At 43.7% G+C, this 16429-nt stretch overlaps 3 protein-coding genes across 16 annotated transcripts in view; all 3 read right to left on the reverse strand.

The window, feature by feature from the left end:
• The window catches only part of LOC127452923 (protein mono-ADP-ribosyltransferase PARP14-like), a 51301-nt gene extending 50730 nt beyond the window's left edge, over nt 1-571 (reverse strand). For 10 of the 12 annotated variants that reach the window (XR_007899334.1, XR_007899338.1, XR_007899333.1 and 7 more), the window contains exon 1: nt 119-571. Coding sequence is in view for 8 of the 12 variants with exons in the window: in XM_051718866.1 (XP_051574826.1) it covers nt 119-556 (438 nt within the window). In the remaining 4 variants the exon portion in view is untranslated. The remainder of the gene's footprint in view (nt 1-118) is intronic. The other 2 variants (XM_051718875.1, XM_051718885.1) reach the window with 2 other exon arrangements.
• Nucleotides 419-5755, reverse strand: LOC127453009 (uncharacterized). The gene is made up of 3 exons (XM_051718992.1): nt 5458-5755; nt 5199-5326; nt 419-1652 (listed from the first exon to the last, which is right to left on the reverse strand). The coding sequence occupies exons 1-3, from the start codon at nt 5624-5626 to the stop codon at nt 585-587; spliced, it is 1365 nt and encodes a 454-aa protein (XP_051574952.1). The 5' UTR covers nt 5627-5755; the 3' UTR covers nt 419-584.
• LOC127453271 (coagulation factor XIII A chain-like) overlaps nt 5624-16429 on the reverse strand; it is a 38101-nt gene continuing 27295 nt past the window's right edge. Inside the window, exons 7-8 of one of the 3 annotated variants that reach the window (XR_007899395.1) lie at nt 16201-16337; nt 5624-5756 (exon numbers count right to left, since the gene is read on the reverse strand). Coding sequence is in view for 1 of the 3 variants with exons in the window: in XM_051719516.1 (XP_051575476.1) it covers nt 16260-16337 (78 nt within the window). In the remaining 2 variants the exon portion in view is untranslated. Of the gene's footprint in view, nt 5757-15778; nt 16338-16429 lie in introns of those variants that run through there. The other 2 variants (XR_007899394.1, XM_051719516.1) reach the window with 2 other exon arrangements.

The following is a 16429-nucleotide window of genomic DNA, read 5'->3' on the forward strand; positions in this document are numbered from 1 at the left end:
TGAGGGAAATCACAAAGTTTACTCAGAATGGGAGCTTGGGAGGTGTAGAAAAGTTGGCCTGTGATATTTACTCAGCCTAAGTCATTTAAAATTAGTACTCAGCCTTGATAAGTTTTACCTGCTGTTCCTCAAGACCACCAACCACCAGTTTAATGTGGATCTCTTTGTTATTGGTCTGCATTTGTTGTACAATAGATGCAGTATTTGGTACGTTCTGGAGACTGGTAAAGCTTGTGTCTTTCGGCACTTTACTGGTTTTTTGTCCCTCATCAATGGGCAGTATCCGAACCATAAAAGAATTCTGTGCTAATTTCAAGGTCTCCATACCTTCCCCTTGAAAAAATGGTTGAACTCCAGGTCCATCTACCTCGAATCGTTCAGTGACAAGACTCTGTAGCCATGACTCAAGGTTTTCCTTCAAAATCTCAACTTCACAACGAGGTCCTGTGAGGTGAACACATGGGGAAGGTGAACTTGTTGGATTTATTTCCACAGTACTTTTCTTAACTCCGACTAGCGACAGAATCTCAGAGAAGTGTTTTACCATCTCTGGCATGGAAAGAGAGAGGCAGTGATGGGTGTTCTCATGGTTTCGTTTGTAACAAGATGTTCTTCAGCCTACAAACTTCAGTTGTAAAGCCCACTAGTTGAGCGTCGATACTGGGGTCAGATATTGATCTATGCTGGTAGCTAAGCTCCACTTTAACCCCTCCATGATTGGCTTGCTGGACGGCTTCACTCAAGGCCTCCTTCAGTGTATTAAATTCAGATGACTGCTTGTTAGTCAGCTCCAGAGTTACAGTCTCAAAACACAGGTCTCTCTGCATGGCCGCAGCCGCCTCCTGTAGCGCTCCATCTGATAAACTCAACAGAAGAAGTTCTGTACCTGCGGTTTCAAGCATAACTGGGCTGCGGAGGCTCTGCTTGAATCGGTTTTGGAAGTGCTGTACTCCATCACTTGATGAAAAGAAGGTCATTAGTGCATGATGCAGTGATATACTCTTTTCTTTAATTCCACTTGCTAAGTTTAAAAGCTCCTTTTCTCCTGCGTTGACCTCTTTCTCTGGACCCTTCAAAGTCAGGTCTTTGATGAGGTCAAAGTCAATGCCTGGTCTTTCTTGTTTCATTTTGATGGCAGGGAAACTACACTTTCTGGTCTGTTCAAACTGTTCTCTCACAAGGGCATATTGTTTCTCAGATATGGTGCAGTCTTTTTGAACCTGCTGTTTCGCCTGCAAGGCATCTACATATTTTGAAATCTTTTCCACTTGTTCACTCTCTCCAACCACAACAGCTACACGTAGTTTGTCTTCAAAATAGATTCTTAGGTTCTCATTGAAGAGGAAAGAGTTTTCTTTTAAAATTTCCAATCGGTCTGTTTCAACCTCAAAGTGGATGGTATATCGGTTCGGGAGATCCTCAAACACTTGCTCCACGGCAAAATCCCATTTCTTTAGGGGACAGATGTCTTGAGCTGCCTGGTCCCTTACTACCACTATCTCTTCAGAGTCAATGTGGATCTGGAAGGTGCTGGCGAGCAAAGAGAGATGATGCTCCAAGTCTGAAGTTGCCTTTGTGCACTCTTTGAGGTAATGTAGAAGATAATGCTCAAGTTTAAAAACCTTCTCCATATTTTTAGCACTTGCATATGTCTAAATGAATGAACAAATGATGAATACATTCATTAATAGCATGTAGATAATTTTTCATAATGAATAAGCAGGATAATTCTTTCACAGCGTGTATGGAACAGAATTCAAACCACATTGAAATGCAGTCATTATAAAGGAACAATGTTAAATTCAGTACATTCAAAACATTATTAACAACCTGTGGAAAGTGTGCCACAATGAAAATCAAAACTGTCATTATTTATTTTGTAATGTGATATGATCGTTTTGTTTGAGAAACAGACCAAAATTTAAGTCATTATTTACTATACAGTAAATATTGACACCCGCAGTCTCCTTATGCAAGAGTTACCATAGCCTTTCTGTCAACTCAAACCAGTCTGGCCATTCTACGTAGACCTCTCTCATCAACAAGGATGTTTTTTGTTTTTGGCACCATTCTGAGTAAACTCTTGAGACTGTTGTGCATAAAAATCCCAGGAGATCAGCAGTTACAGAAATATCCAAAGCAGCCCATCTGGCACCAACAATCATGCCATGGTCGAAATCACTGAGATACAAATTTTTCCCCATTCTAATGGTTGAGGTGAACATTAACTGAAGATCCTGACCCATATATGCATGATTTTATGCATTGCACTGCTGCCACACGACTGGCTGATTAGATAATCGCATGAATAAGTAGGTGAACAGGTATACATAATAAAGTGCTCAGTGAGTGTATATCCTTAATATCTTTGTTTGTTTGGTGGACCTGGGTAGCTCAGCAAGTTCAAATCCAGGGCATGCCAATTGGCCTGGTTGCTAGGGTGGGAATAGTCATGTTTGGGTTAACCTCCTCGTGGTCGCGATAATGTGGTTCTCACTCTCGGTGGGGCGTGTGGTGAGTTGTGCGTGGATGCCGTGGAGAATAGCCTCCACATGCGCTAGGTCTCCGCGGTAACACGCTCAACAAGCCACGTGATATGATACGCGTCTCAGACGCGGAGGCAACTGAGATTCGTCCTCTGCCACCCGGATTGAGGCGAGTCACTATGCCACCACGAGGACTTACCCCCCCCCCCCCAAAAAAATTATTTCTTTGTGTTCTGCAGATAAAAAATGAATACAAGTTTGAGACGGCATTCGGTTGAATACAATTTTTTTTTCTGTTTTGATGGTATAACTGATTGCAATTTTGCAGGTTATTGGCAATTAAACATACTAAAATACATTATGTTTGGATCTACAGTTTGTCATTCATTACACTGGTTTAGATAAGTGAATTGAACTGTAGTTCCAATGCACTTATTAAGTAAATGTAAAATAAATAAATAAATCTGCACTGGCTCTATGTGGCAGAATGAGCAATAATTTTGTCTTGCTGGGCACATCTAGACCTATCTTGGCTCTTAATGTACTTCAGTGTGATTAATGAATGTTGTGAGTGTCTTTAATTTAACCTTGTTCCTCTGTTATGATCAGTGTTGTGTGTAACGCATTACAAATTGGTGTATTACTGTAATCTAATTACATTTCGTGTAGTAACGTAACATGCTACTTTTAAAAAAGTAATCTGATTACAGTTACAGACATTAATAAAATTACCTACATAGATTACACATTTAATGCTAGGACAATAAAATTAATTAAAAAGAATGCATTTTAAAATCTCTTACGTTCCTATGTTAGTCCTTTTATGTGTTGCTGCGTCAGCTAATGAGCATGCACTCTAACAAATCACCATGGCATAGAGGACACATACATATGAGGTGATGGCAGATGAGTGAGTGGCGTTACTATGGACGCAGTGGAGTGTAGTTGTTTATTCAAATTGAAAACGAAAGCAAAATGTTTCAAGTTTTCATGCACCCACAATCAATCTGAGCGAGCGCTGTGTCAGCATGCTCCCAGCCCTGGCTGGAGGAGAGAGGCACACAAGGCTGGGCCGGCGACAAATCCTTCTCAGATCTCTGCGCTCTTCCCCAACCTCGCATGCCTCCCTCATGTGTCCTTCTGCAGCTGCCATGGGAGGAGGAGAGGCAGGTCCATAGCTAGTGGGGTGAAAGGTGGTAATAATTTTAGGGGCCCAAAGGTCCAGGGGGGCCCACAACAAATTCAAAATTATATTTTTTAATAGGTAAAGGGCCCAGAGCAATATACAGTTAGGGGGCCCAGAACTCCTTGCTACGGCAGGTGATCGTTTCGAGCGTATATGTAAAAGAGCACTCGTTCCCGTCTGACAGAGTAATATATCGCTCACAAGGTGGAAACATTTGCAGAACGGCATCTTGAAAAAGATGTTGCTAAGCAAACAGCTCTTTTATGTTCTTTATGTACTGTTCACAATAAAACACAAATACAATGCAATAGCGTTACAGATGTGCAAGTGATAAAGGATACTCAATTTGTCCGAGCACAAGCAGGGAGGTAGAAATAATCCACTCGCTGTAAAGTTGTGTAAACACACTAATGCTGCACATGTACACACACAAACAGACATACTGTATATGCACACATACACATACACCTGCATGATACAACACACAAGCAAACCTGTATATGCACACCGAAAAAAAAAAAAACAACAAGCATTAAAATACACAATGGTTTCAAAGCTGTTTGCAAATGCATTTTCAGAAATTATTTCAGTTCATTACCCTGATAGCACACGTACATCACCCAGATGTCTATTTGATGTGTCTGTTTATATCTGGAAGATGTTTTTTTTAGGTTGTTTGCTCAACTGCAAAATGTCTATACGACGTATGTCAATAAGTATGTCTCGGATGTCAATAAGACATTCAGCATTTGTCTTTGAGACATTTATGATTTAGAATGTTTGTAAATTTGATCTTAGTAAGATGTTTAGCAGATTAATTAGACTGCGTGCTTTCCAGATGAAAATATCTAAAACAGACATCTCGGAGATGTACGTATGCTATCTGGGTAGTATTCTTTTTCTGTCTTTCACACCAACACAAACGCAGATAAACAAGCATACTGCCACACACAGCCTAGAAAGTTGTAGATAGCGGGGACACACACACACACACACACCGGAAGATACTACTACAGCATATTTGAGATAAGAAAGTTAAGTTGCATTTTTAGAAATGCATTGAAACTCTTTTGCCATGTTGCTGTCTTTGTTATTGTTTTCAGTCAGTATTAAAGTACTAAAAGAGCTATTAGTGTCACGTTTGTATTTTCCACAGGTTTGATTGGTTTTAGAAAGTAACTTAAAAGTAAAGCAATTAGTAATCTGATTACTTTTACCATGAATTAATCTGTAAAGTAATCCGATTACAATTTGAGAGAAGTAATCAGTAGTGGATAATTTTTTTTTTTAAAGTAATTTACCCAACACTGATTATGATTGCATTTAAATATGGTGTTCTGTTCCATGATTTCTGAGAACTGCTTAAGCCATTTATTTTAAACACACAGAGAGTCTGTCTCTCTCTTGCCCGCAGCAGAAACAGGTTTGTCCACATTTTATAAGCACCAAGCATAGCAGTGCAAATTAACCATTAATACAGTGAGCAAATCTGAACTAAATCTTTGTTTGACAACTGTGCAACGAACCTGTTGATCAGATGCTTCCGGTTTTTTGTTGCTCTCAGATACATTATCACGGCTTAACGAAACAGAAATTTCCTCTTGTCCAGGTAGAATGATGGCGTGATCTTTTTGGCTTAGTATTCTTTCCTGGGCTTTAAATTCAAATGCATGAGTGAGATTATGCTATAAATCTATAACAATATGCCAACAATTAGGCCTTTGACCTGGTTGAATAAAAGATGAAGAGAAAGTGAAATAAATAAATAAATATAAATCTGCTCACCTTCTTTCTCAATAAAACATATCTTGTAGACATTGTCTCTGACTTTTTGGATTTCACACTCACCCCCTCCAGATTTTCTCTTGATATGAAAGTACTTCTTTATTTGTTTAAGTGTATTATCTGAGAGATTCTTCGCTTCAGAAAACACAGCATGCTGGTAGTTTTCCATCTTTAATCTGTGGTTGCATTGAGCTTTTGTGTTGCATTGAGAACTGATTTACTTTCACTTTTGTTTTAGCTCTGTTCAGCTTTGTTCAGACCTCAGTTTCCTTTGCCACTCATCCCATTTACTCCTGATGCTGTAATATAAGGTTGTGGCAGAAAAACATTAATCTATACCATAAACATCACTTAAAGAGATCATTATCAGTGATGGACTACAAATTGCAAAAGATGAAAATGAGATTCCTGGTGAGATGTTTTAAAACTTTTATGTATCTTATTTTAATGGTGCTTCCCAGAAGCATTTGAAAGCAGCCAAATTACACACACTTAAATTATCATTGACAGGCAATACTGATTTATCATTATTACTTGAACCCCACATACATGGAATTAATATGATGAAAAATATAACTATTATATTTAAAATGCATTCATAAATGCATTATGAAACTAAATAATTAAACTGAGAAAAAAAAATGATTTTGCTATTCCTGCAACTTTGCAAATCCCAAAAATATTTCTAATGAATCATAGTAATCTTTAAAGAAGTATTCCGGGTTCAATGCAAGTTGACTTGCATTTTTTTTCTTTAAAAAAAAAAAAAAAGCAAAATTCTGGGTTACAGTGAGGCACTTACAATGGTAGTGAATGGGCATTAACGTTAATGTTTCAAAAGTGCTGTATAGTCACAAGACATAAACAATATGCGTGTTTATATTATTTTAGTATGATAAAATCACTTCCTAACCTTTTCTATGTAAAGTTATATCAAATTGTACAACTTCGTTGCCCTGATGACGTAACATGATAAACACTGTAAACCCAGTAAATGATGATTTATAACATTACAGCTCAAATAATACGAGTTTTAACAGAAGAATTAACTTAAGTGCTTTTATTAAAATTATAAGGTTTAAATTTCTGCCTTTAAACCCTCCAAAAAATTGGCCCATTCACTTCCATTTTAAGTGCCTCACTGTAACCTCGATTTTTGCTTTTATTTTTTTTTTTACAAAAAGGTAGTCTTTTGTGGTCGTCTTCTTCTTCTTGTGTCCAGCAGCAAAGTAATCTATATTAAGTCCATCCATAGGTTCACGCAGTTTTCCCAACATCGTTATAGTCTGCTAGGTCAGTCATGTGGCAAAGTGAGGCCAGCAGAGGGCATGTCAGGAGGTGGTCCATCGTTTGTTGGTCTGTCACACATTCACAGCTGGTGTCTCCATTTAAATGTCTCCATTTTGCTCTGCTGACCTTACATCTTCTGGTGCATAAACTCGTCGATTAAGACACCTCCACTCTCTCCATGAAGCATCAGCTCTTGGTGGTAAGCTCTCCCTGGCTGGTAGCTCCATGGAGACGTTTGGGGGCAGGCCCTGGAATCTCTCCTGCCACATAGTTAAGCGCATAGTGCTAGCGTTGATAGAATCTGCTAGCAGCGCATAGTGGAGGAATGCCTTCCTTGATGGAAGTCTTTGTTCTGCTGGCTAAAGTGGGTATGTCTGTTGTCACTGGCTTGGCGGGATCTCTATCTTCTGCTTGCAGAGGCTCTCCTCACATCTGGAAGAACAATACCTGCCAGGATTTTAAGACTATCCATGTTGGTGGGTCTAAGGCACCCAGTGATCATTCTGCAAGTGCTGTTGAGGGCAGAGTCAAGCATGGAGGCATGTGCTGATCTCTCCCATACTGGACAGGCATACTCTGCAGTAGAGTAGCAGAGGGCTAGTGCAGTAGTTCAGTGTCTGAGGATGACCACCCCATGTAGTAGAAGTCGGTTTGCAGATGATGCTATTTCGAGTGCACACTTTTGACTTAGTTTTCTAAATGTGCATCTTAAAGGACAGGGTTCTATGCAGGGTGACACCGAAGTACACAGGAAACTCACAGTACTCTAAAGAAAATGCGCTGACTTGGGTCTTGGCGGGATTAGCATGTAGATGGTTGGCCTCATAGTATGGGGTCAGCTCATTGAGAGCATTAGTGAGACATTCTCCACCACTTCAAACACCTTATCTTGTGAAGCAATACCTAGCTCATCTGCATATACTGTATGAACCTTACTGTGTCGGCATTTCTTAGTTGGTCATTTGTGTAGACATTGAATAAGAGGGATACCAGGACACTCCCTTGAGGTAGACCATTCTTGAGTCTTTGCCATATGCTCTTCTTACCACCTAAATCATCAAAGAACATCCTGTTCCCTATCTGTCACTCACTCAATGTTGTGTCGATGTAGTGACACTAGGGGTTACTCTTGGGAGCCCGAGACACCTCTGGTCTTTGATAAAAGGCCAATGGAAATTGGCGAGTGGTATTTGCATGCCACTCCCCCGGACATATGGGTATAAAAGGAGCTGGTATGCAACCACTCATTCAGATTTTCTCTTCGGAGCCGAACGGTCATGCTCGCTGAGATGAATTCCTTCTCTCCCCTCTGCACTTGTGCAATGCAGAGACTGCCCCTGGCCACTTCGGCAGAAATAAGAGTATATTTGTCTAAAAGAGTATATTTCTCTAAAAGTGCGGCATACACAGAACGTCTTTTTAAAGACGCGTCTTTTTAAAGATGCCTTTCCGAATGTGTGTTATTCCTGGTTGCGCTCATTATCTCTCGCCTTCTGATGGTCACGATCACTGTCTTTCATGTCTGGGCACTGCTCACGCGGAGACAGTGTTCGTGGATGGTCATGTTCTCATTGCGAGGACATGTCTATGGCATGGGGACCGCAATGGGACCGCCTCCACCGGGTATCCCCCGTGGACCTCCCATGCCCCAGTATGCTCGTCTGCCCCAATCGGGCTTCAGGATAAGTATGCCGGCTTGTCTCACGGCGAGTTTGACCTCTTATTCGGAGCCCGTGAAAGTGATGAGCTCTCGAGCGCAGCATCGGAGAGCGGGCTCGTCCAGTCGGACGCGGAAGCCTCAGCTGGGCTCCTCCCTTTGGGGACGATTGCCCAGTCACAGGCTGACGCGGAGATGACGACATGCTTTCCTGGGCAGCCGCGGGTGTCAGCTAGAGTGGAACCCTCTGCTCTTCCCTGAATCCTCGTGGCTCGATGATTGGTACCTGACCTCACGGAGCCACACAAAGCCACACCCCGTCCCCGTTCCTTTCTTCCCGGAAGTGCATGAAGAGCTGACAAGGTCATGGGAGGCACTTTTTTCTGTCCGGTCCCGATCTTTTCAGCTTCCCCGCCCTCACTACCCTCGATGGTGGGGCGGCCAAGGGCTATTCGGCAATCCCCCGGTTGATAAAGGCGCTCGCGGTGCACCTATGCCCGCAGAGCACTGCCACCTGGTGCGGGTGCCCAAAGCCCCCGTCCAAGGCCTGTAGGTTTACGTCGTCTATGACAGCCAAGGCCTACGGTGCTGCTGGACAAGCTGCCTTTGCCCTGCACGCCATGGCTCTCCTGCAAGTCTGCCAAGGCGCTAAAGGAACTGCATGAGGGTAGTTCCGCTCCGGGATTGATGCAGGAACTGCGCTCGGTGACCGACCTCACTCTCCCAGCGACGGAGGTCACGGCGCGGTCTCTCGGGCGGACGATGTCCACATTAGTGGTCCAGGAGCGCCACCTTCGGCTCAACCTGGTCGAGATGGATGAGGCCGACAGAACACAATTCCTTGCTGCCCCCATCTCCCAGGCTGGCCTATTCAGCGACACCATCAAGGACTTTTCCCAGCAGTTCTCGACGGTGGAGCAGTAGACGGAGGCTATCCGGCACATCCTGCCCCTTTGGTCCCCCTTGTGCGGAACTTGGACGCATAGCTTGTGCTTTCCAAACGCTGGTTCGGACTGTCCGACTTGGCTATGCGATTCAGTTCGCCGGGCGTCCGCTCAGGTTCAGTGGTGTACACTTCACCTTGGTGAAGGACGAAAATGCTGCTACCTTGCACGGAGATAGAAGCTGTTCCTCCAGCCGAGGTGAAGAAGGGGTTTTACAGCCCCTACTTCATCGTACCGAAAAAAGGCGGTGGGTTGATGCCAATCTTGGACCTGTGAGTACTGAACTGGGCTTTACACAGACTCCCGTTCAAGATGCAGACTCAAAAATGCATTCTGGCAAGCGTCTGGCATCAAGATTGGTTCGTGGTGGTAGACCTGAAGGACGCGTACTTCCACGTCTCGATCCTTCCTCGACACAGACCCTTCCTGCGGTTTGCATTCAAGGGTCAGGCATATCAGTATAAGGTCCTCCCTTTCGGCCTGTCCCTGTTTCCTCGCATCTTTGTGAAGGTCGCAGAGGCAGCCCTTACCCCGCTAAGGGAGGTGGGCGTGGGCATTCGCATTCTCAACTACACTATATTGCCAAAAGTATTCGCTCATCTGCCTTTAGACGCATATGAACTTAAGTGACATCCCATTCTTAATCCATAGGGTTTAATATGACGTCAGCCCACCCTTTGCAGCTATAACAGCTTCAACTCTTCTGGGAAGGCTTTCCACAAGGTTTAGGAGTGTGTTTATGGGAATTTTTGACCATTCTTCCAGAAGCGCATTTGTGAGGTCAGACACTGATGTTGGACGAGAAGGCCTGGCTCGCAGTCTTCGCTCTAATTCATCCCAAAGGTGCTCTATTGGGTTGAGGTCAGGACTCTGTGCAGGCCAGTCAAGTTCTTCCACACCAAACTCGCTCATCCATGTCTTTATGGACCTTGCTTTGTGCACTGGTGCGCAGTCATGTTGGAACAGGAAGGGGCCATCCCCAAACTGTTCCCACAAAGTTGGGAGCATGGAATTGTCCAAAATCTCTTGGTATGCTGAAGCATTCAGAGTTCCTTTCACTGGAACTAAGGGGCCAAGCCCAGCTCCTGAAAAACAACCCCACACCATAATCCCTCCTCCACCAAACTTCACAATTGGCACAATGCAGTCAGACAAGTACCGTTCTCCTGGCAACCGCCAAACCCAGACTCGTCCATCAGATTGCCAGATGGAGAAGCGTGATTCGTCACTCCAGAGAATGCGTCTCCACTGCTCTAGAGTCCAGTGGTGGCGTGCTTTACACCACTGCATCCGACACTTTGCATTGCACTTGGTGATGTATGGCTTGGATGCAGCTGCTCGGCCATGGAAACCCATTCCATGAAGCTCTCTATGCACTGTTCTGGAGCTAATCTGAAGGCCACATGAACTTTGGAGGTCTGTAGTGATTGACTCTGCAGAAAGTTGGCGACCTCTGCGCACTATGCGCCTCAGCATCCGCTGACCCCGCTCTGTCATTTTACGTGGCCTACCACTTCATGGCTGAGTTGCTCTCATTCCCAATCTCTTCCACTTTGTTATAATACCACTGACAGTTGACTGTGGAATATTTAGTAGCTAGGAAATTTCACGACTGGACTTGTTGCACAGGTGGCATCCTATCACAGTACCACGCTGGAATTCACTGAGCTCCTGAGAGCGGCCCATTCTTTCACAAATGTTTGTAGAAGCAGTCTGCATGCCTAGGTGCTTCATTTTATACACCTGTGGCCATGGAAGTGATTGGAACACCTGAATTAAATTATTTGGATGGGTGAGCGAATACTTTTGGCAATATAGTGTATCTCGATGACTGGCTAATCTTAGCTCACTCTCGGGACATGTTGTGCGCACACAGGGACTTGGTGCTCTCACATCTCAGCCGACTAGGGCTTCGGGTCAACCGGGAAAAGAGCAAGCTCCTCCCGGTTCAGAGCAACTCTTTTCTCAGTTTGGAGTTGGACTCAGTCTCTTTGACAGTGCGCCTCACGAATGGGCACGCCCAGTCAGCGTTGGTCTGTTTGAAGGTGTTCAGACAGAAAACAGCGGTTCCACTGAAGCTTTTTCAGAGGCTCCTGGGGCATATGGCATCCTCAGTGGTGGCCACCCCGCTCGGGTTGATGCATATGAGACCGCTTCAGCACTGGCATCAAGTCCCGAGATGGGCATGGCACCACAGGACACATCGTGTGGTCATCACGCCGGTCTGTCACCATCTTTTCAGCCCTTGGACTGACCTCTCGTTTCTACGGGCAGGTGTTCCCCTAGAACTGGTTTCCAGGTGCGTCGTGGTCACAACGGTTGCCCCCAAAACGGGCTGGGGTGCTGTTTGCAATGGGCACGCAGCCGCCGGCTTGTGGACGGGCCCGCGACTGCATTGGCACATCAACTGCCTCAAATTGTTGGCAATTCTGCTAGCCCTGCGGAGGTTTTGGCCGTTGATCCAGGGCAAGCACGTGTTAGTTTAGACAGACAACATGGCAATGGTAGCATATATCAACCGCCAAGGTGGTCTGCACTCACGTTGTATGTCACAACTCGCCCGCCGTCTCCTCCTCTGGAGTCAGCAGCACTTCAAGTCGCTGCGAGCTACTCACATCCCGGGCAACCTCAACACTACAGCGGATGCACTGTCACAACAGGTTACCCTCAGGGGAGAGTGGAGACCCCACCCTCAGGTGGCCCAGCTGATTTGGAGTCGATTCGGACAGGCACAGGTGCACCTGTTCGCCTCCCAAAAATCCTCCTCACTGCCTGCTCTGGTAAGCCCTGACCGAGGCTCCCCTCAGCATAAACGCAGGATAGCCGACCGGGTGTATCACTTGCACATAGCACCTTCCACCTCCTTTTGAGCTGAAGACGTGCGCCATTAATTCCCAGTAGTGTTCACAAGTTTGTTCCCTGGTTGACTTCCTCCGAGCCCTGTGGCAGTTGAGTTTTCGGAGAGACTCGCTGCCGGCCCAGTACACATGCTAACTAAGAGTCCTGTTCTGGGGTAGGTGCTCCGCATGTGGCTCCCTGTAAGGCTAACCCCACGCGATATATATCTTCTGCTAGTTTGTTTCCCTGTTGGCAAACTGCATCTTCCTTGGGCAGAGCCCCTCTGCCCCAGTCTCCATGTTTGTAGTAACTCCTCCCCCGTTGGGTAGGATCTACCTTGAAGACTCTCCACATGGTTGGAAAGACCATGTGACATATTTTTACACTTAAATATCCCCCTCTCTCTTTGGGCGAGGTGTGGTCTCCGCGGTGTCTTCCCCTTGGGAGGGACACCCCCCGACTAGATCTGGCTGCCCAGTCGGATAATCCCCCTTCTTTTTTAGGGAGTGGAAAAAAGAAGGGGAAAAGAGGCCACGACTGGGTTAGCCTGTCTCTATCTTTTGTGTAGTCGACTTGTCCCCAAAGGGCCGTTGACACTCATAACTATGTTGGGGGATGTTATGTGTCGACCTGGTGTGCTGGCTATGAGGCACACAATAGTCTGCCCACCACACACCGCCAGTTCACGTAACACAGTTCAGCCAATTGTGGCGTTTCGTATAGGGACCCCTAGTGTCACTACATCGACAGAACGTCGAGTGAGTGACAGATAGGGAATGTCATGGTTACTTGTGTAACCTCCGTTCCCTGATGGAGGGAACGAGACGTTGTGTCCCTCCTGCCACAATGTGAACTACCCGCTGAAATGGCCGGACCTTATATCGGCTCCTCAGCATAAAACCTGAATGAGTGTTTGCATACCAGCTCCTTTTATACCCGTATGTCCGGGGGAGTGGCATGCAAATACCACTCGGCAATTTTCATTGGCCTTTTATCAAAGACCAGAGGTGTCTCGGGCTCCCAAGAGTGACCCCTAGTGTCACTACATTGACACAACGTCTCGTTCCCTCCATCAGGGAATGGAGGTTACACAAGTAACCATGACGTTTTTCAGCATGCTCTCAATCAGTTCTATCAGGTGGATGTCTCTCGTTATGTCCAAGATCTTCCAAAGTAAGCAACCATGTTTACTGTCAACAAAGATGACACCTGCCACCATTCTTCTCTTGTATTCATCTTCGATGTGCTGCGTGAGGTTGAGAACTTGGCTGGTTGTTGACTTTCCAGGTCGGAAGCCTGCCTGTTCAGGGATGAGGACCACTGGGGGGATTTTTTTTTTTTTTGGTAATTTGTGGTAAATATTATGCCACAAATACTGTAGATTGAGATTAACTTGTTTTAAACCTGGAATAATTATTTAAAACAATAAGCACATTATAACCAAATCTACATGTTTTTTGCACCTTCTACACTACTGGGTCCACTTAACAGCTGCTAACAATACTCCCATTTGTGGTGGGGATTTTGGTTCATCCCACTGACTCGAATCTTTTGAATCCATTCATCACAAAGATTTGTTCAAAAATATCACGTCGTTCAAGAGTCATGTCATATGTGACAGTATACTGTCAGCTGCACTTTATAGTACTGTCCTTTCTGTGTTCAAACAAAATGTTTTTGCATTTACATTTAGTCATTTTATTCAAAGTGATTACAAATGAGGAACTTAACAAGCAATTTGTCATAAAAAGTCAACAATATCTGCAGTATCGCACTGCCAAGTTCCAAGAGTAGTTAGAGTAGTACAAAAGCTAGAGCAGAAGAAAGAGACAAAGAAAGTGATTTTCTTTATTAAATAGTAAGTGCCATTATGGTTGTGAACTGGTTATGCTCCTGGAAGAGATGTGTCTTCGGCCGTTTCTTGAATTTTTAGATGGTTTCCACAGATCGGGTTGAGGTTGGAAATGCATTCCATGACAGAGGAACTGAGAAAGTGAATGATCGTGAAATGGACTTTGTGCCTCACTGTGATGGGACAACCAGGGGCCCTAGTTTATTGACCATAGAGAGCAAGTGGGGGCATTGACCTAGAGGAGTGAGTTGAGGAGGTATCCAGTGGAGTGAGAACAAGAGGGGAAAGACGTGAAACTTGTTTGGTTGGTTGAAGACTAGATGTACCACTGCATTCTGGACCATCTGCAGTGGCTTAATTATGTAGCTGGGAGACTGGCCAACAGAGCATTGCAGAAGTCCAGTCTTGAAATGACAAGAACTTGGACCAGGAGCTGCACAGCATGTTTGGACAGGAAAGGTATGATTTTCCTGATGTTGTAAAGCACGAACCTGCTAGAGGGGGTGGTTGACTAGATGTGGGCATTGAAATTAAGGTGGTCATCAAACACCACTCCCAGGTTGCTGGCTGTCCTGTTTGGCGTTAGTGTAGATTTACCAAGATGAATGGTAGAGTTGTGGTCCACAGAATCACAAGGAGTAGCAGCAGACTGCAGTTCCAACAAAATCTGTCAAATAGAAGGTGTTTTTGTGCTTGTTTTTCTGGTTCCTAACAGCTTGACTGGGTGAACTTTTAGGAAAACTTCTAACCTGCTAAACATCTTCTTACTGCCACTAGTCCATGTAATCGATAGGTGTGACCTGAATCTCCACCTACTACTTTGTTAACATTTTTCAGTCAGTTTTCAACATGAACACACTGGCGTGCAAGACCATGTCATGCAAAAGGAATCAAATCTACTCAAAAACTCTCAAGTGCCCATTCACTCATGTGCCATCAGCAGCTAAAGCCATTCGCACATCTGTCTAAAGTATGATATGCCTCTATCACCATTCTTTTGTTTGTATTCTGAATATTAACACTCTTTTATAAACCTATCTTTGCAGTATTATCAGTGTTAATTAATCGGTGCATAGCATGTTAGCGCATTAGCATCATGAATTCAGAATCTAAACTAGACAAATTAAAAATTTTCTACTACATAAATATTACTTTAAATCATTATCTAGTAATTTTTTACTGACCTCATGTGAATTCTACTCATAGAATGAGGCATAAAGTCATTGATAACACATTTTAATGTCACATTAATTAAGCAGAGCCGGCCCGCCGAGGTCTGAAGGCCTCTGTGCATGTTATAGAGTAGCCTGGAGCTATCAGACTGGAATACACACACAAATCAGAATGACACAAATTGTGTACAGCTGGAGGACTCATGTAATGTCCGATTTTTTTTTCAGGTGTGACCAAAGAAACATAACTGCACTGCACAAGTGTATCAATTTATTTAAAGCAATTGACGAGAACAAAAATGTGTCCAGGTCACATAGTACAAATATATTGACTTCTAAAGCCACTTATTGTATTGTCTAATCAATGCTTTATCCTCTGCCACAATGCTAAATATTTCAATCTGAATATCATAAAATATATTTCTAATTATTTGAATTATTATGCATTTTTACAACAAATATTGCTATGTGATTAACTGCAATAAATCGGTATGTCGTAATAAAAATAACTTTTATTAAAATAATTATTGATTGACAGCTCTAAAATTACACAAAGGTATAGTATGGGTTCAAAAGCTTTTTTTTTTTTTTTTTCAGCAGAACATACAAGGAGATACTTCGCTCGCATCAATCTTCACACAGCTCTTTATCCAGTGAAAACATACAGTGACCAGAGGCTGTCGGATGAAAAAAAAATAAGCACCATAAAAATTGTCCATACAACTTGAGTGCTGTGTTCCTTTTGAACTTATACTTTGTGTGAAGAAAAGTGAAAATGTAATTGTTATTCACAAATTCAGACTTGAAATAGAGCAGCTTGGACATTCGTCTATACAATGGATTTAGTGTTCCACAGAAGAAAGAAGTCATATGGGTACGGGCTTAAAACAACATGAGGGTGAGTAAATAATAATAGAATTGTCATTTTGGGGTGAATTATTCCTTTAAAATCAGTGCAACACAGAGCAAGGCTTTCAATAATAAGTTCACCTGTACTCATGGCGTTTTAAGGGCATGATTCCTGGACCCTCCATACGCAGAACCACATTCTACAGATTGAATTTAAATGGGTTGGTGAACTCGACAGACACATGCATCTCTTCACTCACTCTTGGAGAACCTGTCACCTATAGAAAGAGAGAGAGAGTCAGAAAGAGGCGAGAGAGAAACAATGAAGTCTATCTGACTGAAAAAGTCTCTAAAATCCCAGAAGAGGGCA

Source organism: Myxocyprinus asiaticus, chromosome 2 (genome assembly GCF_019703515.2).
Source record: "Myxocyprinus asiaticus isolate MX2 ecotype Aquarium Trade chromosome 2, UBuf_Myxa_2, whole genome shotgun sequence".
Taxonomy (NCBI): Eukaryota; Metazoa; Chordata; class Actinopteri; order Cypriniformes; family Catostomidae; genus Myxocyprinus; species Myxocyprinus asiaticus.